Source organism: Mesoplodon densirostris, chromosome 11 (assembly GCF_025265405.1).
Source record: "Mesoplodon densirostris isolate mMesDen1 chromosome 11, mMesDen1 primary haplotype, whole genome shotgun sequence".
Taxonomy (NCBI): Eukaryota; Metazoa; Chordata; class Mammalia; order Artiodactyla; family Ziphiidae; genus Mesoplodon; species Mesoplodon densirostris.
Genome location: NC_082671.1, coordinates 88137269 through 88162596, shown reverse-complemented (window position 1 = coordinate 88162596; position 25328 = coordinate 88137269). Strand labels below are relative to the sequence as shown.

At 41.6% G+C, this 25328-nt stretch overlaps 1 protein-coding gene across 1 annotated transcript in view; it reads left to right on the top strand.

The window, feature by feature from the left end:
* Positions 1-25328, top strand: part of PLEKHG7 (pleckstrin homology and RhoGEF domain containing G7) — an 80546-nt gene that overhangs the window by 45100 nt on the left and 10118 nt on the right. Inside the window, 4 exon segments of the mRNA XM_060114240.1 lie at positions 18782-18863; positions 18866-18955; positions 20496-20611; positions 21174-21267. Coding sequence (XP_059970223.1) covers positions 18782-18863; positions 18866-18955; positions 20496-20611; positions 21174-21267 — 382 coding nt within the window.

Below are 25328 nucleotides of genomic sequence, written 5' to 3'. Positions count from 1 at the left end.
TGTATCAATTTACATTCCCACCAACAGTGCAAGAGGGTTCCCTTTTCTCCACACCCTCTCCAGTATTTGTTGTTTGTAGATTTTCTGATGATGCCCATTCTAACTGGTGTGAGGTGATACCGCATAGTAGTTTTGATTTGCATTTCTCTAATAATTAATGATGTTGAGCAGCTTTTCATGTGCTTCTTGGCCATCTGTATGTCTTCTTTGAAGAAGGTCCTCTGCCCATTTTTGGATTGGATTGTTTGTTTTTTTTAATATTGAGCTGCATGAGCTGTTTATATATTTTGGAGATTAATCCTTTGTCCATTGATTCGTTTGCAAATATTTTCTCCCATTCTGAGGGTTGTCTTTTCGTCTTCTGTGTAGTTTCCTTTGCTTTGCAAAAGCTTTTAAGTTTCATTAGGTCCCATTTGTTTATTTTTGTTTTTATTTCCATTACTCTAGGAGGTGGATCAAAAAAGATTTTGCTGTGATTTATGTCAAAGAATGTTCTTCCTATGTTTTCCTCTAAGAGTTTTATAGTGTCCGATCTTACATTTAGGTCTCTAATCCATTTTGAGTTTATTTTGTGTACGGTGTTAGGGAGTGTTCTAATTTCATTCCTTTACATGTAGCTCTCCAGGTTTCCCAGCACCACCTATTGAAGAGACTGTCTTTTCTCCATTGTATATTCTTCCTTCTTTATCAAAAGTAAGGTGACCATAGGTGTATGGGTTTATCTCTGGGCTTTCTATCCTGTCCCTTGATCTATATTTCTGTTTTTGTGCCAGTACCATATTGTCTTGATTACTGTAGCTTTGTAGTATATTCTGAAGTCAGGGAGTCTGATTCCTCCAGCTCCGTTTTTTTCCTCAAGTCTGCTTTGGCTCTTTGGGGTGTTTTGTGTCTCTGTAAAAATTTTAAATTTTTTAGTTCTACTTCTGTAAAAAATGCTTTTGGTAATTTGATAGGGATTGCATTGAATCTGTAGATTGCTTTGGATAGTATAGTCATTTTCACAATATTCATTCTTCCAATCCAAGAACATGCTATATCTCTCCATCTGTTGATATCATCTTTAATTTCTTTCATCAGTGTCTTATAGTTTGCTGCGTACAGGTCTTTTGTCTCCCTAGGTAGGTTTATTCTTAGGTATTTTATTTTTTTTGTTGCAATGGTAAATGGGAGTGTTTCCTTAATTTCTATTTCAGACGTCTCATCATTAGTGTATAGGAATGCAAGAGATTTCTGTGCATTAATTTTGTATCCTGCAACTTTACCAAATTCATTGATTAGCTCTAGTAGTTTTCTGGTGACATCTTTAGGATTCTCTATGTATAGTATCATGTCATCTGCAAACAGTGATAGTTTTACTCCTTCTTTTCCAATTTGTATTCCTTTTATTTCTTTTTCTTCTCTGATTGCCGTGGCTAGGACTTCCAAAACTATGTTGAATAATAGCAGTGAGAGTGGACATCCTTGTCTTGTTCCTGATCTTAGAGGAAATTCTTTCAGTTTTTCACCATTGAGAATGATGTTTGCTGCGGGTTTGTTGTATATATGGCCTTTATTATATTGAGGTAGGTTCACTCTATGTCCACTTTCTGGAGAGTTTTTATCATAAATGGGTGTTGAATTTTGTGAAAAGCTTTTTCTGCATCTATTGAGATTATCATATGGTTTTTCATCTTCAGTTTGTTAATATGGTGTATCCCATTGATTGATTTGCTTATATTGAAGTATCCTTGCATCCCTGTGATAAATCCCACTTGGTCATGTTATATGATCCTTTTAATATGCTGTTGGATTCTGTTTCCTAGTATTTTGTTGAGGATTTTTGCATCTATATTCATCAGTGATATTGCTCTGTAATTTTGTTTTTTTGTAGTATCTTTGTCCGGTTTTGGTATCAGGGTGATGGTGGCCTCATAGAATGAGTTTGGGAGTATCCTTCATCTGCGATTTTTTGGAAAAGTTTGAGAAGAATGGTTGTTAGCTCTTCTCTAAATGTTTGATAGAATTCGCCTGTGAAGCCATCTGGTCCTGGACTTTTGTTTGTTGGAAGATTTTTTTTTTTTTTTTTTGCGGTACATGGGCCTCTCACTGTTGTGGCCTCTCCTGTTGTGGAGCACAAGCTCTGGACGCACAGGCTCAGTGGCCATGGCTCATGGGCCTAGCCACTCTGCGACATGTGGGATCTTCCCAGACTGGGGCACGAACCCGTGTCCCCTGCATCGGCAGGCAGACTCTCAACCACTGTGCCACCAGGGAAGCCCTGTTGGAAGATTTTTAATCAGAGTTTCAATTTCATTACTTGTGATTGGTCTGTTCATATTTTCTATGTCTTCCTGGTTCAGTCTTGGAAGGTTATACCTTTCTAAGAATTTGTCCACTTCTTTCACTTTCTCCATTTTATTGGCGTAGAGTTCCTATAGTAGTCTCTTAGGATGCTTAGTATTTCTGCGGTGTCTGTTGTCACTTCTTTTTCATTTCTCATTTTATTTTATTTCTTTTTCCTGTTTTATTATTTTTTTAATCTTTATTGGAGTATAATTGCTTTACAATGCTGTTAGTTTTTGCTTTATAACAAAGTGAATCATTTATACATATACATATATCCCCATATCTGTCCCCTCTTGCATCTCCCTCCCTCCCACCCTCCCTATCTCACCCCTCTAGGTGGTCACAAAACACCAAGCTGATCACCCTGTGCTATGCAGCTGCTTCCCACTAGCTATCTATTTTACATTTGGTAGGTGTATATATGTCGCTGCCACACTCTCACTTTGTCCCAGCTTACCCTTCCCCCCACCCCCGTGTCCTCAAGTCCATTCTCTACGTCTTTTTCTTTATTCCTGTCCTGCCCCTAGGTTCATCAGAACTATTTTTTTTGATGCCATATATATGTGTTAGCATACAGTATTTGTTTTTCTCTTTTTGACTTACTTCACTTTGTATGACAGACTCTAGGTCCATCCACCTCACTACAGATAACTCAGTTTTGTTTCTTTTATGGCTGAGTAATATCCCACTGTATATATGTGCCACATCTTCTTTATCCATTCATCTGTCGATGGACACTTAGGTTGCTTCCATGTCCTGGCTATTGTAAATAGAGCTGCAGTGAACACTGTGGTACATGACTCTTTTTGAATTATGGTTTTCTCAGGTACATGCCCAGTAGTGGGATTGCTGGGTCGTATGGTAGTTCTATTTGTAGTTTCTTAAGGAACCTCCATACTGTTCTCCATAGTGGCTGTATCAATTTACATTCCCACCAACAGTGCAAGAAGGTTCCCTTTTCTCCACACCCTCTCCAGCATTTATTGGTTGTAGATTTTCTGATGATGGCCATTCTGACCGGTGTGAGATGATATCTTATTGTAGTTTTCATTTGCATTTCTCTAATGATTAATGATGTTGAGCATTCTTTCAGGTGTTTGTTGGTAATCTGTATATCTTCTTTGGAGAAATGTCTGTTCAAGTGTTCTGCCCATTTTTGGATTGGGTTGTTTGTCTTTTTGATACTGAGCTGCATGAGCTGCTTGTAAATTTTGGAGATTGATCTTTTGTCAGTTGCTTCATTTGCAAATATTTTCTCCCATTCTGAGGGTTCTCTTTTCATCTGTTTATGGTTTCCTTTACTGTGCAAAAGCTTTTAAATTTCATTAGGTCCCATTTGTTTATTTTTGTTTTTATTTCCATTTCTCTAGGACATGGGTCAAACAGGATCTTGCTGTGATTTTTGTCATGGACTGTTCTGCCTATGTTTTCCTCTAAGAGTTTAATAGTGCCTGGCCTTACATTTAGGTCTTTAATCCATTTTGAGTTTTGTTTTGTGTATGGTGTTAAGAAGTGTTCTAATTTCATTCTTTTACATGTAGCTCTCCAGTTTTTCCCGCACCACTTATTGCAGAGGCTGCCTCTTCTCCACTGTATACTCTTGCCTCCTTTATCAAAGGTAAGGTGACCATATGTGTATGGGTTTATCTCTGGGCTTTCTATTCTGTTCCATTGCTGTATATTTCTGTTTTTGTGCCAGTACCGTACTGTCTTGATTACTGTAGCTTTGTAGGATAGTCTGAAGTCAAGGAGTCTGATTCCTCCAGCTCCATTTATCTTTCTCGAGATTGCTTTGGCTATTCGGGGTCTTTTGTGTTTCCATACAAATTGTGAAATTTTTTGTTCTAGTTCTGTGAAAAATTCCATGGGTAGTTTGATAGGGATTGCATTGAATCTGTAGATTGCTTTGGGTAGTGTAGTCATTTTCACAGTGTTGATTCTTCCAATCCAAGAACATGGTATATTTCTCCATATATTTGTATCATCTTTAAAATCTTTCATCAGTGTCTTATAGTTTTCTGGATACAGGGCTTTTGTCTCCTTAGGTAGGTTTATTACTACATATTTTATTCTTTTTGTTGCAGTGGTAAATGGGAGTGTTTTCTTAATTTTACTTTAAGATTTTTCATCATTAGTGTATGGGAATGCAAGAGATTTCTGTGTATTAATTTTGTATCCTGCTACTTTACCAAATTCATTAATTAGCTCCAGTAGTTTTCTGGTAGCATCTTTAGGATTCTCTATGTGTAGTATCATGATCTGCAAACAATGACAGCTTTACTTCTTTTCTGATTTGGATTCCATTTATTTCTTTTTTTTCTCTGATTGCTGTGGCTAAAACTTCCAAAGCTATGTTGAATAATAGTGGTGAGAATGGGCAACGTTGTCTTTTTCCTGATCTTAGTGGAAATGATTTCAGTTTTTCACCACTGAGGACAATGTTGTCTGTGGGTTTGTCATATATGGCCTTTTATCATGTTGAGGAAACTTCCCTCTGTGCTTACTTTCTGGAGGGTTTTTATCATAAATTGTTGAATTTTGTCGAAAGCTTTTCCTGCATCTATTGAGATGATCATATGGTTTTTCTCCTTCAATTTGTTAATATGGTGTATCAAGTTGATTGATTTGCATATATTAAAGAATCCTTGCGTTCCTTAGATAAACCCCATTTGATCATGGTGTCTGATCCTTTTAATGTGCTGTTGGATTCTGTTTGCTAATATTTTGTTGAGGAATTTTGCATCTATGTTCATCAGTGATATTGTCCTCTAGTTTTCTTTCTTTGTGACATCCTTGTCTGCTTTTGGTATCAGGGTGATGGTGGCCTCGTAGATGAGTTTGGGAGTGTTCCTCCCTCTGCTATATTTTGGAAGAGTTTGAGAAGGATAGGTGTTAGCTCTTCTCTAAATGTTTGATAGAATTCGCCTGTGAAGCCATCTGGTCCTGGGCTTTTGTTTATTGGAAGATTTTTAATCACAGTTTCAATTTCAGTGCTTGTGATTGGTCTGTTCATATTTTCTGTTTCTTCCTGGTGCACTCTCGGCAGGTTGTGCATTTCTAAGAATTTGTCCATTTCTTCCAGGTTGTCCATTTTATTGGCATAGAGTTGCTTGTAGTAGTCTATCATGATCCTTTGTATTTCTGCAGTGTCAATTTTACTTCTCCTTTTTCATTTCTAATTCTATTGATTTGCATCTTCTCCCTTTTTTTCTTGATGAGTCTGGCTAATGGTTGATCAATTTTGTTTATCTTCTCTAAGAACCAGCTTGTAATTTTATTATCTTTGCTATAGTTTCCTTCATTTCATTTTTATTTATTTCTGATCTGATCTTTATGATTTCTTTCCTTCTGCTAACTTTTGGGGTTTTTGTTCTTCTTTCTCTAATTGCTTTAGGTGTATGGTTAGGTTGTTCATTTTAGCTGTTTCTTGTTTCTTAAGGTAGGATTGTATTGCTATAAACTTCCCTCTTAGAACTGCTTTTGCTGAATCCGATAGGTTTTGGGTCGTTGTGTTTTCATTGTCATTTGTTTCTAGGTATTTTTTGACTTCCTCTTTCATTTCTTCAGTGATCTCTTTGTTATTAAGTAGTGTATTGTTTAGCCTCCATGTGTTCATATTTTTTACAGAGTTTTTTCCTGTAATTGATATCTAGTCTCATAGCATTGTGGTCAGAAAAGATACTTGATATGATTTCAATTTTCTTAAATTTACCAAGGCTAGATTTGTGACCCAAGATATGATCTATCCTGGAGAATTTTCCATGAGTGCTTGAGAAAAATGTGTATTCTGTTGTTTTTGGATGGAATGTCCTATAAATATCAATTAAGTCCATCTTCTTTAATGTATCATTTAAAGCTTATGTTTCCTTATTTATTTTCATTTTGGATAATCTGTCCATTGGTGAAAGTGGGGTGTTAAAGTCCCCTACTATGATTGTGTTACTGTCTATTTCCCCTTTTATGGGTGTTAGTATTTGCCTTATGTATTGAGGTGCTCCTATGTTGGGTGCATAAATATTTACAATTGTCTTCTTTTTGTATTGATCCCTTGATCATTATGTAGTGTCCTTCTTTGTGTCTTGTTATAGTCTTCGTTTTAAAGTCTATTTTGTGTGATGTGAGAATTGCTACTTCAGCTTTCTTTTGATTTCCATTTGCATTGAATATCTTTTTCCATCCCCTCACTTTCAGTCGGTAAGTGTCCCTGAGTCTGAAGTGGGTCTCTTGTAGATATCATATGTATGGGTCTTGTTTTTTTACTCATTCAGCCAGTCTGTGTCTTTTGGTTAGAGCATTTAATCCATTTACATTTAAGGTAGTTATCTGTATGTATGTTCCCATTACCATTTTCTTGGTTCTTTTGGGTTTGTTATTTTTTTTTAAGGTTTATTTTTTATTTTTTATTTTTTTATTAGTTTCTGCTTTATAACAAAGTGAATCAGTCATACATATACATCTGTTCCCACATCCCTTCCCTCATGCATCTCCCTCCCTCCCACCCTCCCCATCCCACCCCTCCAGGCGGTCACAAAGAACCGAGCTGATCTCCCTGTGCTCTGCGGCTGCTTCCCACTATCTATCTACCTTACGTTTGGTACTGTATATATGTCCATGCCTCTCTTTCGCTTTGTCACAGCTTACCCTTCCCCCTCCCCATATCCTCAAGTCCATTCTCAAGTAGGTCTGTGTCTTTATTCCTGTTTTACCCCTAGGTTCTTCATGACATTTTTTTTTAATTCCGTATATATGTGTTAGCATACGGTATTTGTCTTTCTCTTTCTGACTTACTTCACTCTGTATGACAGACTCTAGGTCTAGCCACCTCATTACAAATAGCTCAGTTTCGTTTCTTTTTATGGCTGAGTAATATTCCATTGTATATATGTGCCACATCTTCTTTATCCATTCATCCGATGATGGACACTTAGGTTGTTTCCAGCTCCGGGCTATTGTGAATAGAGCTACAATGAACATTTTGGTACATGTCTCTTTTTGAATTATGGTTTTCTCAGGGTATATGCCTAGTAGTGGGATTGCTGGGTCATATGGTAGTTCTATTTTTAGTTTTTTAAGGAACCTCCATACCGTTCTCCATAGTGGCTGTACCAATTCACATTCCCACCAGCAGTGCAAGAGTGTTCCCTTTTCTCCACACCCTCTCCAGCATTTATTGTTTCTAGATTTCTTGATGATGGCCATTCTGACTGGTGTGAGATGATATCTCATTGTAGTTTTGATTTGCATTTCTCTAATGATTAATGATGTTGAGCATCCTTTCATGTGTTTGTTGGCAGTCTGTATATCTTCTTTGGAGAAATGCCTATTTAAGTCTTCTGCCCATTTTTGGATTGGGTTGTTTGTTTTTTTGCTATTGAGCTGCATGAGCTGCTTATAAATTTTGGAGATGAATCCTTTGTCAGTTGCTTCATTTGCAAATATTTTCTCCCATTCTGAGGGTTGTCTTTTGGTCTTGTTTATGGTTTCCTTTGCTGTGCAAAAGCTTTTCAGTTTCATTAGGTCCCATTTGTTTATCTTTGTTTTTATTTCCATTTCTCTAGGAGGTGGGTCCAAAAGGATCTTGCTGTGATTTATGTCATAGAGTGTTCTACCTATGTTTTCCTCTAAGAGTTTGATAGTTTCTGGCCTTACATTTAAGTCTTTAATCCATTTTGAGCTTATTTTTGTGTATGGTGTTAGGGAATGATCTAATCTCAAACTTTTACACGTCCCTGTCCAGTTTTCCCAGCACCACTTATTGAAGAGGCTGTCCTTTCTCCACTGTACATTCCTGCCTCCTTTATCAAAGATAAGTTGGCCATATGTGTGTGGGTTTATCTCTGGGCTTTCTATTTGGGTTTGTTATTGTAGATCTTTTCCTTCTCTTGTGTTTCCTGCCTAGGGAAGTTACTTTAGCATTTGTTTTAAATGTGGTTTGGTGGTGCTGAATTCTCTTAGCTTTTGCTTTTCTGTAAAGGGTTTAATTTCTCTGTCAAATCTGAATGAGATCCTCGCTGTGTAGAGTAATCTTGGTTGTAGGTTTTCCCCTTTCATCACTTTAAATATGTCCTGCCCCTCCCTTCTGCCTTGCAGAGTTTCTGCTGAAAGATCAGCTGTTAACCTTATGGGGATTCTTGCATGTTATTTGTTGTTTTTCCCTTGCTGCTTGTAATATTTTTTCTTTGTATTTAATTTTAGAAAGTTTGATTAATATGTGTCTTGGCATGTTTCTCCTTAGATTTATCCTGTATGGGATTCTCTGTCCTTCCTGGACTTGATTAACTATTTCCTTTCCCATATTAGGAACGTTTCCAACTATAATCTCTTCAAATATCTTCTCAGTTCCTTTCTTTTCCTCTTCTTCTTCTGGGTCCCATGTAATTCAAATGTTGTTGTGTTTAATGTTGTCCCAAGAGGTCTTTGAGACCGTCCTCAATTCTTTTCATTTTTTTTTCTTTATTCTGCTCTGCAGTAGATATTTCCGCCATTTTATCTTCCAGGTCACTTATCCGTTCTTCTGCCTCAGTTATTCTGCTATTGATCCCTTCTAGAGAATTTTTAATTTTATTTATTGTGTTGTTCATCACTGTTTATTTGCTCTTTAGTTCTTCTAGGTCCTTGTTAAACGTTTCTGTATTTTCTCCATTCTATTTGCAAGATTTTGGATCATCTTTACTATCATTATTCTGAATTCTTTTTCAGGTGGACTCCCTATTTCCTCTTCATTTGTTAGGTCTGGTGCATTTTTACCTTGCTGCTTCCTCTGCTGTGAGTTTCTCTGTCTTCTCATTTTACTTAACGTACTGTGTTTGAAGTCTCCTTTTCTCAGGCTGCAGGTTCGTAGTTCCTGTTATTTTTAGTGTCTGCCCCCAGTGTCTAAGGTTGGTTCAGTGGGTTGTGTTGGCTTCCTGGTGGAGGGGACTAGTGCCTGTGTTCTGATGGATGAGGCTGGATCTTGTCTTTCTGGTAGGCAGGTCCACGTCTGGTGGTGTGTTTTGGGATGTCTGTGGCCTTATTATGATTTTAGGCAGCCTCTCTGCTAATGGGTAGGTTTGTGTTCCTTTCTTGCTACTTGTTTGGCATAGGGTGTCCAGCACTTTAGCTTGCTGGTCTTTGAGTGGAGCTGGGTCTTGGTGTTGAGATGGAGATCTCTGGAAGATTTTTGCTGTTTGATAGTACATGGAGCTGGGAGGTCTCTTGTGGACCAATGTCCTGAACTTGGCTCTCCCACCTCAGAGGCACAGCCCTGACGCCTGGCTGGAGCACCAAGAGCCTATCCTCCACACGGCTCAGAATAAAAGGTAGAAAAAGAAAGAAAGAAAGAAGAAGATAAAATAAAATAAAATAGTTATTAAAATAAATAATAATTATTAAAAAAATTTTTTTTCAGTAATAAAAAAAACGAAAGAAAGGAGAGAGCAACCAAACCAAAAAAGAAATCCACCAATGATAACAAGCACTAAAAACTATACTAAGAAAAAACAAAAGCAAAAAACAACAAAAAAGAAGTACAGACAGAACCCTACGACAAATGGTAAAAGCAAAGCTTTACAGACAAAAATCACACAAGAAGCATACACATACACACTTACAAAAAGGGAAAAAAATATATATATCGTTGCTACCTCCTCAATTTTGGGATGATTCCTTGTCTATTCAGGTATTCCACAGATGCAGGGTACATCAAGTTGATTATGGAGGTTTAATCTGCTCCTCCTGAGGTTGCTGGGAGAGATTTCCCTTTCTCTTCTTTGTTCGCACAGCTCCTGGGGTTCATCTTTGGATTTGGCCACGCCTCTGCATGTAGGTCACCTGAGGGTGTCTGTTCTTCTCTCAAACAGGGCAGGGTTAAGGGAGCAGCTGATTCGGGGGCTCTGGCTCACTCAGGCAGTGGGGAGGGAGGGGTACAGAGTGCGGGGCGAGCCTACGGTGGTGGAGGCCAGCATAACATTGCACCAGCGTGAGGCGCACCGTGTGTTCTCCCGGGGAAGTTGCCCCTGGATCACAGGACACTGGCAGTGGCGGGCTGCACAGGCTCCCAGGAGGGGAGGTGTGGCTGCTGACCTGTGCTTGCACACAGGCTTCTTGGTGGCTTCAGCAGCAGCCTTAGAGTTTCCTGCCCGTCTCTGGTGTCTGTGCTGTTCGCCACGGCTTGCGCCCATCTCTGGAGCTCGATTAGGTGGTGCTCTGAATCCCCTCTCCTTGCGCACCAAGAAACAATTGTCTCTTGCCTCTTAGGCAGGTCCAGACTTTTTCCCTGACTCCCTCCCTTCTAGCTGTTGTGCACTAGCCCCCTTCAGACTGTGTTCATGCAGCCAACCCCAGTCCTGTCCCTGGGATCTGACCTCTGAAGCCCGAGCCTCAGCTCCCAGCCCCCTCCCGTCCCGGCGGGTGAGCAGACAAGCCTCTCGCGCTTGTGAGTGCTGGTCGGCACTGATCCTCTGTGCGGGAATCTCTCTGCTTTGCCCTCCATGCCCCTGTTGCTGTGCTCTCCTCCGTGTCTCCAAAGCTTACCCCCTCCACCACCTGCAGTCTCCGCCCACGAAGGGGCTTCCTAGTGTGTGGAAACCTTTCCTCCTTCACAGCTCCCTCCCACTGGTGCAGGTCCATCCCTATTCTTTTGTGTCTGTTTTTTCTTTTGCCCTACCCAGGTTCTTGGGGGGTTTGTTGCTTTTTGGGAGGTCTGAGGACTTCTGCCAGCGTTGAGTAGGTGTTCTGTAGGAGTTGTTCCACATGTAGATGTATTTCTGATGTATCTGTGGGGAGGAAGGTGATCTCCACGTCTTACTCTTCCGCCATCTTGAAGCTCCTCTCCCTCTCATTTCTAATTTTATTGATTTGAGTCCTCTCCCTCTTTTTTTTGATGAGTCTGTCTAATGGTTTATCAATTTTGTTTGTCTTCTCAAAGAACCAGCTTTTAGTTTTATTGATCTTTGCTACTGTCTTCTTTGTTTCTATTTCATTTATTTCTGCTCTGATCTTTATGATTTCTTTCCTTCTACTAACTTGGGGTTTTGTTTGTTCTTCTTTCTCTAGTTCCTTTAGGTGTAAGGTTAGGTTGTTTATTTGAGGTGTTTGTTGTTTCTTGAGATAGGATGGTATTGCTATAAACTTCCCTCTTAGAACTGCTTTTGCTGCATCCCATAGGTTTTGCATCATCGTGTTTTCATTGTCATTTGTTTCTAGGTATTTTTTGATTTCCTCTTTGATTTCTTCAGTGATCTGTTGGTTATTTAGTAATGTATTGTTTAGTCTCCATGTGTTTGTGTTTTTTACATTTTTTTCCCTGTAATTGATTTCTAATCTCACAGTGTTGTGGTCAGAAAAGATGCTTGATATGATTTCAGTTTTCTTAAATTTACTGAGGCTTGATTTGTGACCCAAGATGTGATCTATGCTGGAGAATGTTCCATGTCCACCTGAGAAGAAAGTGTAATCTGCTGTTTTGTGATGCAATGTCCTATATATATCATTTAATCTATTTGGTGTATAGTGTCATTTAAAGATTGTGTTTCCTTATTAATTTTCTGTTTCGATGATCTGTCCATTGGTGTAAGTGAGGTGTTAAAGTCTCCCACTATTATTGTGTTACTGTCAATTTCCTCTTTTATAGCTGTTAGCAGTTGCCTTATGTATTGAGGTGCTCCTATGTTGGGTGCATGGATATTTATAATTGTTATATCTTCTTTTTGGATGGATTCCTTGTTCATTATGTAGTGTCCTTCCTTGTCTCTTGTAACATTCTTTATTTTAAAGTCTATTTTATCTGAAATGAGTGTTGCTACTCCAGCTTTCTTTTGATTTCCATTTGCATGGAATATCTTTTTCCATCCCCTCACTTTCAGCCTGTATGTGTCCCTAACTCTGAAGCGGGTCTCTTGTAGACAGCATATAGATGGGTCTTGTTTTTATATCCATTCAGTGAGCCTGTGTCTTTTGGTTGGAGCATTTAATCCATTCACATTTAAGGTAATTTTTGATATTTGTCTTCCTATTACCATTTTCTTAATCCTTTTGGGTTTGTGTCTGTAAGTCCTTTTCTTCTCTTGTGTTTCCCACTTAGAGAAGTTCCTTTAGCATTTGTTGTAGAGCTGGTTTGGTGGAGCTGAACTGTCTTAGCTTTTGCTTGTCTGTAAAGCTTTTGATTTCTCCATCGAATCTGAATGAGATCCTTGCCGGGTAGAGTAATCTTGGTTTTAGGTTCTTCCCTTTCATCACTTTAAATATGTCCTGCCACTCCCTTCTGGCTTGTAAAGTTTCTGCTGAGAAATCAGCTGTTAACCTTATAGGAGTTCCCTTGTATGTTATTTGTCATTTTTCCCTTGCTGCTTTCAATAATTTTTCTTTGTCTTTTATTTTTGCCAGTTTGTTTACTGTGTGTCTTGGCATATTTCTCCTTGGGTTTATCCTGTATGGGACTCTCTGCACTTCCTGGACTTGGGTGGCTATTTCCTTTTCCATATTAGGGAAGTTTTCAACTATAATCTCTTCAAATATTTTCTCAGGTCCTTTCTCTCTCTCATCTCCTTCTGGGACCCCTATAATGTGAATGTTGTTGCGTTTAATGTTGTCCCAGAAGTCTCTTAGGCTGTCTTCATTTCTTTTCCTTCTTTTTTCTTTATTCTGTTCCACAGCAGTGAATTCCACCATTCTGTCTTCCAGGTCACTTATCTGTTCTTCTGCCTCAGTTATTCTGCTATTGATTCCTTCTAGTGTAGTTTTCATTTCAGTTATTGTATTGTTCATCTCTGTTTGTTTGTTCTTTAATTCTTCTAGGTCTTTGTTAAACATTTCTTATATCTTCTCGATCTTTGCCTCCATTCTTTTCCCGAGGTCCTGGATCATCTTTGCTATCATTATTCTGAATTCTTTTTCTGGAAGGTTGCTTATCTCCACTTCATTTAGTTGTTTTTCTGGGGTTTTATCTTCTTCCTTCATCTGGTACATAGCCCTCTGCCTTTTCATCTTGTCTATCTTTCTGTGAATGTGGTTTTTGTTCCACAGGCTGTAGGACTGTAGTTCTTCTTGCTTCTGCTGTCTGCCCTCTCGTGGATGAGGCTATCTAAGCGGCTTGTGTAAGTTTCCTGATGGGAGGGACTGGTGGTGGGTAGAGCTTGGTGTTGCTCTGGTGGGCAGAGCTCTGTAAAACTTTAATCCGTTTGACTGCTGATGGGTGGGACTGGGTACCCTCCCTGTTGGTTGTTTGGCCTGTGGTGACCCAACACTGGAGCCTACTTGGGCTCTGTGGTGGGGCTGATGGTGGACTCTGGGAAGTCTCTTGCCAAGGAGTACTTCCCAGAACTTCTGCTGCCAGTGTCCTTATCCTCATGGTGAGACACAGCCTCCCCCCGCCTCTGCAGGAGACCCTCCAACACCAGCAGGTAAGTCTGGATCAGTCTCCTATGGGGGTCACTGCTCCTTCCCCTGGGTCCCAATGTGCACACTACTTTGTGTGTGCCCTCCAAGGGTGCAGTCTCTGTTTCCCCCAGTCCTGTCAAAGTCCTGCAGTCACATCCCACTAGCCTCCAAAGTCTCATTCTCTAGGAATTCCTCCTCCCGTTGCCAGACCCCCAGGTTGGGAAGCCTGACATGGGGCTCAGAAACTTCATCCAGTGGGTGGATTTCTGTGGTATAAGTGTTCTCCAGTCTGTGAGTCACCCACCCAGTGGTTATGGGATTTGATTTTACTGTGATTGTGACCCTTCTCTCACCTCATTGTGGCTTCTCCTTTCTTTGGACGCGGGGTATCTCTTTTGGTGAGTTCCAGTGTCTTCCTGTCAATGACTCTCCTCCGCTTCTTTGTTTTGCTTATATTTCTTTGACTCTATCAATTTAGGAGAAAGTTATCTACTGTGGTCTTGAAGGGCTGTTTTTATGTGAACGCCTCCCTTTGTAGTCTGTGTGAGTCTAGTATTTTTGGTGCAAGGGCTGTTTTTAGTATGGATGCCTGCCACGTCTTTCCTCCATGTATGCTGGTTGTTATCCCCTTGATAGGGGGTGTTACTGTTTTTGTGGTGACCAGAGCCTGCACTGGAAGTTGAGTGGGCCCTCCTGTTTGCTCTGTGCTTGTCACAGCTTTGTTGGGACAGTGTCTGCTCCCCTTTGTTGGAGTAGAAGCCGCCAGGTCTGTTTCTGAGCTGTGGTATGAGGTAGGCAGTACTGGAGCACTCCCACTGGGAGTCACTGAGTATTCCTCCTCAGGAGCTGTCCACCGGCAAGTGTGCTCTGTGGTGTCATCTGTCACCCATTGTGCGTGCTCAGAAAGTACACCATTGTTGGCACTGCCCTCAGGCCCTCCTCAGCCATGGGAATGCAGGCAGTCAGCCTGGATGTCCCTCAGGTGCTGTGCTCACAAAGCCACCAGCGCTGATCCATTGGCACAGACTCCCTGAAGACAGGCACCGGGACCTTCTTTAGTTGCCCGTAGTCATGCACCTGGACCCACTGTGGGAGCTACGGAATTGTCACAGACCCTGGCCCCACCTCCACGTTCATGCGTCCACAAAGTCCGCAGCTGCCTACTCTAGCCCCGCGCCAGCCACCGGAGTACCAGCATCTGCTCGGATGTCCCACAGTTGTTTAGCTGACAGAGGCGCCAGCAGCGTAAAGTCACAAAGTCTCCCGACGGGGCTCAGATTTCAGCCCACCTCTGTGTGGGGGCAACTGCAGGCACTGGCGTGCTCCCAGAGCTCGTAGAGGTGGAGCCCTGCCCACTTGGAGCACTGCGAGGGTCAGGCTGCTCTGGCGGGGCCCCACTCCTCCCTTCAAGGGCTTGTTAACAGTGGGGCTTCTTTGGTGGACCCAGGCTTCATCCTGCACACAGCCCCAGTGGCAGCCCAGGCCACGCTCCAGCCCCTCCAGCTTCTCCGCAGAGCCACCCCCAGTCCTCTCCCCAGGTCTGTCCACTGAAGCCCAAGTTTCAGCACCCAGCCTCCACTCATACCAGGAGACACATGTCTTGGGCTGGGGAGTGCAACAAGGTGGCCAGGACCAGGACCAACAAGGTGGCTGGTCTCTCTCTCTTCTGCCAGCTGTAAGCTGGTTGCTGCACTCTCCTCTGAGCCTCTGAAGCTCCCTTTCTGTCCCAGCTGATCTCCCAGCCGGTGAAGGGAGTTCCCAGGGTGAGGGAACCTTTCCTCTTTCACAGCTCCCTCCCAGGGGTGCAGGTCCCATCCCACTTTCTTTTTTTTTCTTCTGTCCTACCTGGTTACACGGTGATCTTTCTCGCAGCGTTGGCTGTATGAGGTCTTCTGCCGGCATTCAGTAGGTGTTCTGTGAGAGTTGTTCCACATGTAGATGTATTTTTGATGTATTTGTGGGCGTCATTGAGCTCCATGTCCTTCTCTTCCACCATCTTGATCTCCTACCTATAAATTTATATATTATAAAACTGAAGCAGAGTCCATTGACCTAGACCCATTCATGAAAAGGACTTTTATGTCCAATCTCTCATGACAGAGAATTTTTTTTCTTTCCCTAATGTTTCTGAAAAGTAAAGCCAATAGAGAGATGAAAAAAAAACTTAGAGTTTTACTTTTAGAATCATCAAGTATCTTTTTTTTTTTGCTCTTCTGAGACCTTCCAAAACACTAAAAGCTTCCAGTATCTCTGCCTGGATCTTTGTCTGAATTATTTACCACTGGTGTTTCTTTTCTGACTGATATCTGGGGGAGATGAGGTGTTTTTATATTTACCCTGAACACCAGTGGGTACTGGCAGCCAGAGCTGTTCCCTACAACATGGAAATTTGGAGCAGTGGCCCAGGGCTGTGTGTTTTGAGGGAATCCCTAACTGCTGCTGAGAAATCAGTTACTGGAGCTCCCCAGCCTCCCACAAGGACCAGCAGGTAGTGTTGGAATGCTGCTGCTAGTGACTTAGCATGGAAATCAGCCACTAAGGCCACAGACTACAGCCTCTGCACACCTCCTCTTTCCACTCCTCCCCACTCCCAGCCTTTCCACATCTGCAGTCCCTGCTTCCTTCATCCCTTCCAGCCCCAATGAGAATCACAGCCATTTTGAGCTGGATGAGAACTGGGAGGTCATCTAGTACCTTCCCCCATTTTAAAGAAGCATCTGAGGTGCAGAGACGGTGGGGTGGTCCCTCAGCCTTGAAGCCTGGCCCCTAGAGCTCCATCCTCCATGCACCTTTCTGACCTGCCATCTGTAGGTGGGGAGGTGGGAAAGATCACTCCCAGCAGAACTCCCGTAAGGAAGCGTCCCGGATGTTTTTAAAAGAAATGTGATAAAGCTGCTAGTGTAGGAGGGTACAACCCTCCAGGGACATGGTCAGGCTATGAAAGACCAGGACAAATTGCAAAGCACAAGGCTAGGAGAGAAAAAGGGGAAAGTTGGAGAGGGAAGAGAGAGAAAGAGCTCTCTCCTTTCAAAGAAGAGAATGGAGCCAGCAAAATGGGGTGGTGGGTGGTGACTGTGGGCTGTGAGCCCTCCCCATAATCTGAAATCTTCAGTAAAATAAACACATACACTCATAAAATATTTGGCATGAGTGGGTTTACAGTGGAAACCAACACAGGAAACCTACCAAAGGGCTAAGTGTGGCATTTGGCCCATGCTATTCACTGAAGAAACAGAATGTGTACACACAGGAGTCCAGGGGCCAGAAGAAGCCATTGGAATATCTCTTTATAAATATCTAAGGGAGAGTTTTGGACTTGTTGGAGGTTTGAGCCAATTGTACCGACCTCTCTGAAATGCAAGGGCTGACACCTGGGCATAAAGATGTATGAAGATATCTTTGGGGAAGCAGAGGGAGCCTTCTGCAGTGCACAGTCGTCCCTTTGTATCCACAGGGTATTGGTTCCAGAACATCAACAGATACCAAAATCCGAGGATGCTCAAGTCCCGTATATAAAATGGTATAGTATTTGCATATAACCAATGCACATTCTCCCGTATACTTTAAATCATCTCTAGATTACTCATAATACCTAATACAAGGTAAGTTCTATGTAAATATTGTAAATACAGTGTAAATGGTTGCTGCTGTGCTGCAAATTCAGGCTTTTTGGAACTTTCTGGAATATTTTTCCCAAATATTTTCAGTTCACAGTTTGTTGAATTTCAGAATGCAGAACCTACAGATAGTAGAACCGACTGTACCTTGACCTATCTGAGGTTGGTCTTGAGGGTCTGGGTCATGAGGGTCAGGACTTAACCTGGGCCTGGAGTGAGCATGAAAGAGGGAAGAGGCGAGAGCCCGCAGCAAGAAAAATATTTAGTGTGAGGGCAGGATCCATTTAGAGCTGAACTCAGGACCAGTATGGTGTGAGCAGGTGGGAGGAGAGAAGAGGAAGTGAACACACCCTTAATAATACTTCTTGATGTACCTGTGTGTGCAGTAGCCACAGACCTGGCTCCAGGCATCATGTGTCACCTGTACAAAGGCTGGGACCCTTCAGGTTCAAACGGTGTCACATTCAAAGAAACAGTCCAGCAGATGAAAAAAATGGAGGAGCTATTCTCATGTTGCTTGCATTTCTCAAAATACCATTTATGGAAATCCAATGTATCACCCATAGCAATACTTACTAAAGTTTCCTTTCATGTATTCCCCATTGTGTGTACTCCTGGCAACTGCCTCTTTGAACAAACTCTCCCTATTGACAATTGTCTACATCTTTTTCCCTCTCCTCTCTTTTCTATATCATGTAGATCAATTTAGCGTCTTCAACTTCTATTTTCATTTTCTCTTCATTATCCTGATTCCCTCCAACAAAGGAGAGTCAAGGAACTGACCCACGAAGCAAAAATCCTTCCTTTTCCTGTCTACCTGTGTAGTGTTGACTCTCAGTTCTCCTAGCCGTATTGCAGCAAGAGTGGGAGCACAGTTGGCAAAACCAGAAATCTCCCCCAAGGGCCAGGGAAAAGGAGAAGGCAAGGGGCAAAACTAAACTCTTCAGTGACAAGGGTAAACAAGCCTGAAATATGTGTATTAATACATCTTACACGGCCACTGATGGAGTATGCAATTTCTAGGGGATTTAACAAAATTCAAAGTTTTCCTGTGCATTCAAATCTTGACATCAGTTTTCCCACTTAGGAGGATTGAGGGGGTGGTGGTATAGGTGATGCTGATGACCTCTTCCTTCATCACCATTGCTGGAAAGGCAAGATATCTGAAGAAAGATTCTTTCATTTCTTTAATTGGAAAGCAGCAATGTTTCAGTTAGTAATATTCAATAATACTTCTTAAGCACATTGAAAAAACCCATTTCAGACCCTGAATTTAGTACTGGTAGATAGATGCTTGCTAAGACAATTTAATATGGAATTTTCAAAAGCAACGTCTAGTCCATGGCTTATCAATTTTCCTAGCAAGCTCACAGGTGTGTCATGTCATTACTGAGTGAAATCTCTAAGGGTTTCTTGTGTCCGGACTTCTCAGTGCCTTGATAGGAGAAGCGATGTTCCGATCCACCTGCTTTTGCCTTCCCCAGTGGTGTGAGCAAAATGAACAGTGCAGACGCCTTCACCTGCCTGAGCTGCTACTGGCCCCACTACACAGGCTGACTCGATACCCTTGTTGCTGAAGAACATCTGGAAAAGGAGTACAGACTCTATGGAGAAAATCATGATCTGCTCCATCAAGGAAAAAGTGGAAAAGTCAATCTGTAAGTCCCTGAGATGAGTGACCCAGAGCTCCAGTGTCAGCTTTAATCAAAGAGTTGGGGGACCCTCTGGCTCCTGGGAACCATTTGGGCTTCCATCCTAGGAGGTAATTCCATTGCCTTGAGGTCATGGCTTTCCGAAATGCGGATTCGAGTTTGAGTTTGCATTGTAAATCAAACATACTCAAAACAATGGGCTCCAGTCACATCCTGGCGAACCCTATGAGAACTCTTAACTCCAAGTTCACGCAGGACGTGGCCCTGTCTCCAAGGCTTTCAGATGTGAGTTCAGGCAGGAAAAGTTCTACTTCCCAGATGATGAAGGCACTTTGTTTTTAACATCCATACTGAACCCACACACAAAGCAAATGGGAGTAAACAGCATGGGAAGCCTTTCCGGAGAATAAATTACCATCCGTCATTTTTTTTAGGTCACTGAAATCCAGGGCCAATCTAAATATAATGCCAACTGCAGTCTTTAGACCCGAAATTTGGGAATGGGAGAAGAGAAAGCCCTGTGATGACTTAAGTTTATTTGGGTAGCTCTGTATAATCAAATTCAAATAAAGAAGTTCATGATATATGTCCATAAACCAAGATTTCCTGGGGAGCATCAAAAGGGAACAATTCAAAATGATGATTATCAGCTGTACAGAAATGACATATTTCTTTTTCATGTTTAAAAATAAAATGACCATTCACTTAGGAGTTTCTTTCCTTTTTTAAAATTTTTTGTTGAATTTCTAAAATAACCCAAGGAACTAGAATTCAGCTTATCAAGTGATTAAGACAAAAAATTCAGTTAAAGACAGACTTTTTTAAACTTTTAAAATAATTTTGAAGATTATTACTCATTTTGATAAGTTTGTGAGGGAGATAACATCTCTTCTAGGAATTTCTCAATAAAATGAATTCTCATTTGTGGGGAAAGAGATCCCTGTGGCCTTCCTTTAAAGCTTAAAGATGGAGAATTCTCAAGGATTCCCTAACCATGTGATTCTGTGGGTCTACAACTTGCCCTCCATGTTTTCAAAAATCATTTCAAAACCTCAATAGCAATACGTTATTAAAAAACATTGGAAAATTAATATAGACCTTCAAAGAGAAAATGAGTTCTTACCAAAAGAAATAATCAACCTTACCATAAAGTGAATATATGTTTTAAGATTAAGACAAAAGGATATGTTTGTCCTCGTTAGTCTGATTTTTTTTTCCTTCCTGTAATCACAAGCTATGTGATGTAGGGTATATGAGAAAGCTACTAAGGGAACTGTTAGCATTATTGAAATAAAAATGCACAATACATTTCCAACTTAGTGAGTTAAATTAGTTCAGCTTCATTTTTCTCTGCAAGAGGCTGATTTCAAATTAGTGAGTTTTTCTAAGGCATTTAAACAGCAAGAAATATGTTAAATGAACCTAAGATATGGTTTGGCTCCAGGGGCAGTCAATATCTCTAAATGATTCCTGTGGATGTTGGTTAAATTTTATGCTGTAATGTCTCATGCATTTAAAAATATATTGGATGTGTCTTGTCTTTCAGGGGATTTTGAAGGAAAAGTGAAGTGGCTTGACAATTTTCAAAAATGCAGACATCTACAGGAGATTATAGTGTGGCCTCCACTTTGGGATAGAGATAAAAGGTTTTTCATTCCAGAGGTACAAAAAAGATCAATTAGAACCTATGTCCCTTTCTAAATGTTTGGCATTCAAGTGGAAGTATACTAGTCTTACAAAGTCCCCAGCTGCCCACTAGAATTAAAAATCTAGCAAGAAGGGCTTCCCTGGTGGTGCAGTGGTTGGGAGTCCGCCTGCCGATGCGGGGGACACAGGTTCGTGCCCCGGTCCGGGAGGATCCCACATGCCGCGGAGCGGCTGGGCCCGTGAGCCATGGCCACTGAGCCTGCGCATCCGGAGCCTGTGCTCCACAACAGGAGAGGCCACAGCGGTGAGAGGCCCGCGTACCGAAAAAAAAAAAAATCTAGCAAGAAGTAAAGCCTTCATCCACATGGCATTGTGTGTGGGGAGGCTGACCTCCTCTTGCCATTCCTGAACTAGTCCTTCTAAGCATTTTTCCCATTCTTTCCCATTCCCATGTGCATTTACTGGCATTTCCAAATGTCAGGAACTTTCTAGACAGAGTACATTGCCCCAGCTTCTAGAATATGCTGTCCTCCAATCACTAACAACATCTCTTTGATTTCCTCCCTTGTTTTGCCAGTGCCTGAAACACGTTTTTAAAGAACACATGGCAGAAAACATCCTGTCACCAACCAACAGACACCTTCTCTATGAAGGAAAATAAACTCTTGCAGGTAAATAACTGCTTCCTTTACAAACCCAACATCTTTGCTACCTTGTAACTTGTCTAGCTGTTGCTTATCAAACGGTGGCAAGAATTGTATTTCCTTATGGCCAAGGCGATGGAAGATGTGAATAAGAGAGCATCCTATGGAGTCACGCAGACTCCAGCTTGATCAAACCACGACGTAACTAGCCACACGCCCTCCATTTTCTCTCTGTAAAATAGGATAATGATATCTGTTTTATGAGCTCGATGTTAAAGTGAAGTAACATATGTGAAGAGCTTAGCTCAAGGTCTGGAATGTAGTAACCACTCAATGTCAGCTGTTACCACCCTCATTTTACTCCTCCAGTGAGCTGGGCAATCATACACTCAGTGTTGTTGACTGAGAGCCTATTATGTAACACACGTTGCATTGTGTAGGTACCATTGGAGGATAGAGCAGTCATTATTCTGGATAATCCTTTCCCTCTAGTTGGGAAGCGCTGCCATAATGAGCAGACCTGCAGTCTAAGTCCAGAAGAGAGTCTGATGCTGGAGTACCCAGGAAAGGCTTCATGTGGTCCATGGGACTGGAGGCGGGCTTTGGGGGGATAGAAGGGCGTAGTTCAGTGAAAGGACAGGAGGGAGGACATCCTGGATGAAAAGCACAGCAAGAGAAAAGGCTTGGAGGCAGAAGCCACTTGAGAGAATAGGCTCACGACAGCGTGGTTAGGAGGGTGATCCCCGAGGCTGCCTGCCGGCTTCCCTTCCCAGCTCAGCCTTTGCTGCCTGGGTGACCTGGGGCCACTTAGCAGGAATCTCCCCATGCTGCAGTGTCCCCTCTTTGTTGTGAGGATTAAATGAGCTAATGGATGTATAAGCACTTGAAAGAACCATTGGCAGAGAGTCAGTGCTCAGTAAATATTATCAGAAAGGGCTGCCCGACTGAAATAAGATTTGCATTCATTCATTGATTCATTTCTTCACAAAATCTTGATGGAGCGCCTACAGTGTGTGAAGCCCTGTGGGATGTGAGGTTGCCTGAGATCTTTTGGGGGGTGCCAGGCAATAACTCCTTATTCAGTACACACCTGTTGAGAACCTGCTCTATTTTAGGGATAGCGCCAGATGTCAGCTTGGGACATAACCCCCATAGGCAACTGCCAACTCAAAAGGTAGATATGCCCAGCTTTTTACATCAAAGGGCTTTTTCATGCATTTTTTTCTTCCAATGAGTTATGCAGAGAAGTTACATTTAATCCCATGTCACAGGTGAGACTTGGGGAGGTTCTCTATCATGCTCAAGGTCACTTGGCAAGTTAATGGCAGCATCCAGACCCAAGCCAGGCTGCCTCACCCTAGCAGGCTTCCAGAATCATAGCCACTGCCTTGAAAGCCAGAGGGACCCAGCCAGGAAATTGCAGACAGCAAGAAGCCACTGAGTGCTCAGGGACATGAGAGGCTTAAAAGGATGTTGAAGAAAGAGTTATGGGAAGCAATACACAAAATGGCTAGAGGAGGAGACCAAAGCAGAGAGACCAGCCTGAAGGCGCCACAGTGAAGCAGGATGGGGTGGGAAGAGCCTGGGCCTGTGTTTCTCAACCATTCTGCACCTGTAGACCACTCCCCTCCCACTTTCATTTGGAAAGATAACAATCTTACCCTTTCTTTTACAATTTCAAAAATAATTATATCATTGTGACAAAGCCAAATCCACCCAAAACCAAAAGTAATGAAGCAAAACACAGTTCTGTGTACAATCCTATGCCTTTCCCTGCAAAATTAGCCTCCACCTGAAATCATCAGAGATTTTATTTCACCTCTTCCCTCTATCTACCAAATTCCCAACTGTGAGACTCACCAGCCTATCCTAAAATGTGAGAAATGGGCGTGGATGAAAAAGGATAAATGTGAGAGCTATTTCAAAGGCAAAAACAGGAGGACTTTATGATTGATAAAATGGATGAAGAGGAAATGGGTCGAAGACCTTCAAGTGTGCTTATCTATCTACCTGAAAGATTGGTAGATGACCCTGAGGGTGGCGGAGGGAGTGGGTCAGGGAGTCAGTTTTAGGGTTCAGGTGTGGACGTGATGGGAGGCCATGTAGAGGCTGGATGAACATGACCATGAAAAATCTCTTGGTGAAAGGCCGTGTCAAATATGTATTCACATATCAAGTGGGATGGGGGTGCTTGTCATGGAAGCATGGGTGGGAGACTGGCCTAAGAAGGAGTCGTTATGGTCCAACCCAACTTTTCAGGAAAAGTTTCTTGTAGAGTCAAATGTGGTAGAATGGGGATGACCTACCTAACCATTACTAACACCAGGCTCCTGTCTGACAGCACATGCTGTTAGATTTCATCAGAGAGGGGTGTGTCGTATAGTAGTGTCAAATCAAGTTTAAAGTCCCTGGGACTTTGGCTCGGAGTTGGCATAGAGATATGGTGTCAGTGGGGGTAATAGTGTTAGAAGAAACAGGACATCATTTTGAATGGAAAAAGCATTGGACCAAGAATCAGGGGGTCTAGCCCCAACTGTGGGCTTTGGGGAAATTGTTTAAATTCTCTTAATCTCTTCTGTAAATGTTGATGATGGTGATGGTGATGGTGATAACCATGATGACGATGGTATCTACCACTAATATATTATGTTTCAAAATTTCTTCTAGCCTTAAAAACTGTAGGTTGAAATTAAGTGCATTTTCTTATTCCCAGAAGGTCCAAGTTTTTATAACTTTCAGAGCATAACCAGCTTCCCACTGGAATTCATGCCAGCATGCCCTTCACAAATGCATTGCCCCCCACAGACTGGTATTTCTAAATAGAAAAACAGGTAAAGTTCAGACAAATAGGATGGCCCAGCAGCAGTAGCACCTAGAGAACACACGTTGTTCAAGCTGCTGCAGAACTAGAGTAAGTCAGTGACGCTGCTTTGTTCTCTAGCAGTGTGATGAAAACCCCACAGGCCAGACTCTTTGAGAAAAAATAAAGACCTAATCGAGTTAGAAGTGCACAAGTTTGTAAGTCTCAGATCTGGTTGTACAGCACATAGCTTCAAACTCCTGGGATCATAAATGTGAGTCCTCTAACTTTATGCCTACAGTCTTCCTCCTTAGTCGTCCTTTTTCGTAATCCCGTATTTACTTTAGCACTATCAGCTCTTGAATTTATCTTAAATCTTGTTCGTGTTTATTATGTATCTGCTCTCACTATAATTAAAGCTCGTTGAAGGAGAAATTTTGTCTTAATCATTGATGCATAGGAGGTGCTCAGTATTTGTTGACTGCTTGGTGGAAAACTAGGGCCTCAATAAACGGTAGCTAAAATAATCATCCTTTCCTAGAATGAAGTCTAGGACATAGAAGATGCTCATACCTGTTTGTTAAAATACTTGAAGTTAGAAGGAGAAAACAAAGCTATTTCATTTTGACAATGATCATTCACCTAATTCAGATAGGAGTGGCAGAGGGTGGAGAAAGCAATATTTAACAGGTCTTAAAGGTCTAGTATTGTCCAAATGCCCCCTTCCTCACCCTATGTGTTAGTTAGGATATTAAGCCAGCTCTTGGAGACAGACCGGTTTATTTATCTCGCATGTAAACTTCTGAGCTATATGACAGCTTTACTCCATGAGGCCACACGGGATCTGGGTTTCTTCTGTCCTTTTGCTCTGCCATCCTAGAGACTGCTTTCTTCTGTGGCCCCAGGATGAGTCACCAATGTGCCTACGTTCTAGCTCATATTCCATTGGTCAGAATTTAGTCACTTGGTCATATTTAGCTACAAGGAAAGCTGGGAGATGTAGTATTTATTCACAGTGAACGTCTACCCACTAAAACTTGGAAATTTCATTACTGCAAAAGAAGGGAAGAATGGTTTTTAAGGGACAACCAGCAGTCTTTGCTGCAGCCCAGTTTGCAAAAAGGAGTTTCTAGTAGTGATGGAAAACATTAAAAAAAACTATTCAAGGACAATTCAAGATTGAATAAAATATCTAATTTCTCTTCTATGCAAATACAGAAAGTATCTTTCCTCTAAACTTAGACTAAAAATGAATCCCAGATATTTTATTTATTAATTTAAACTTAGA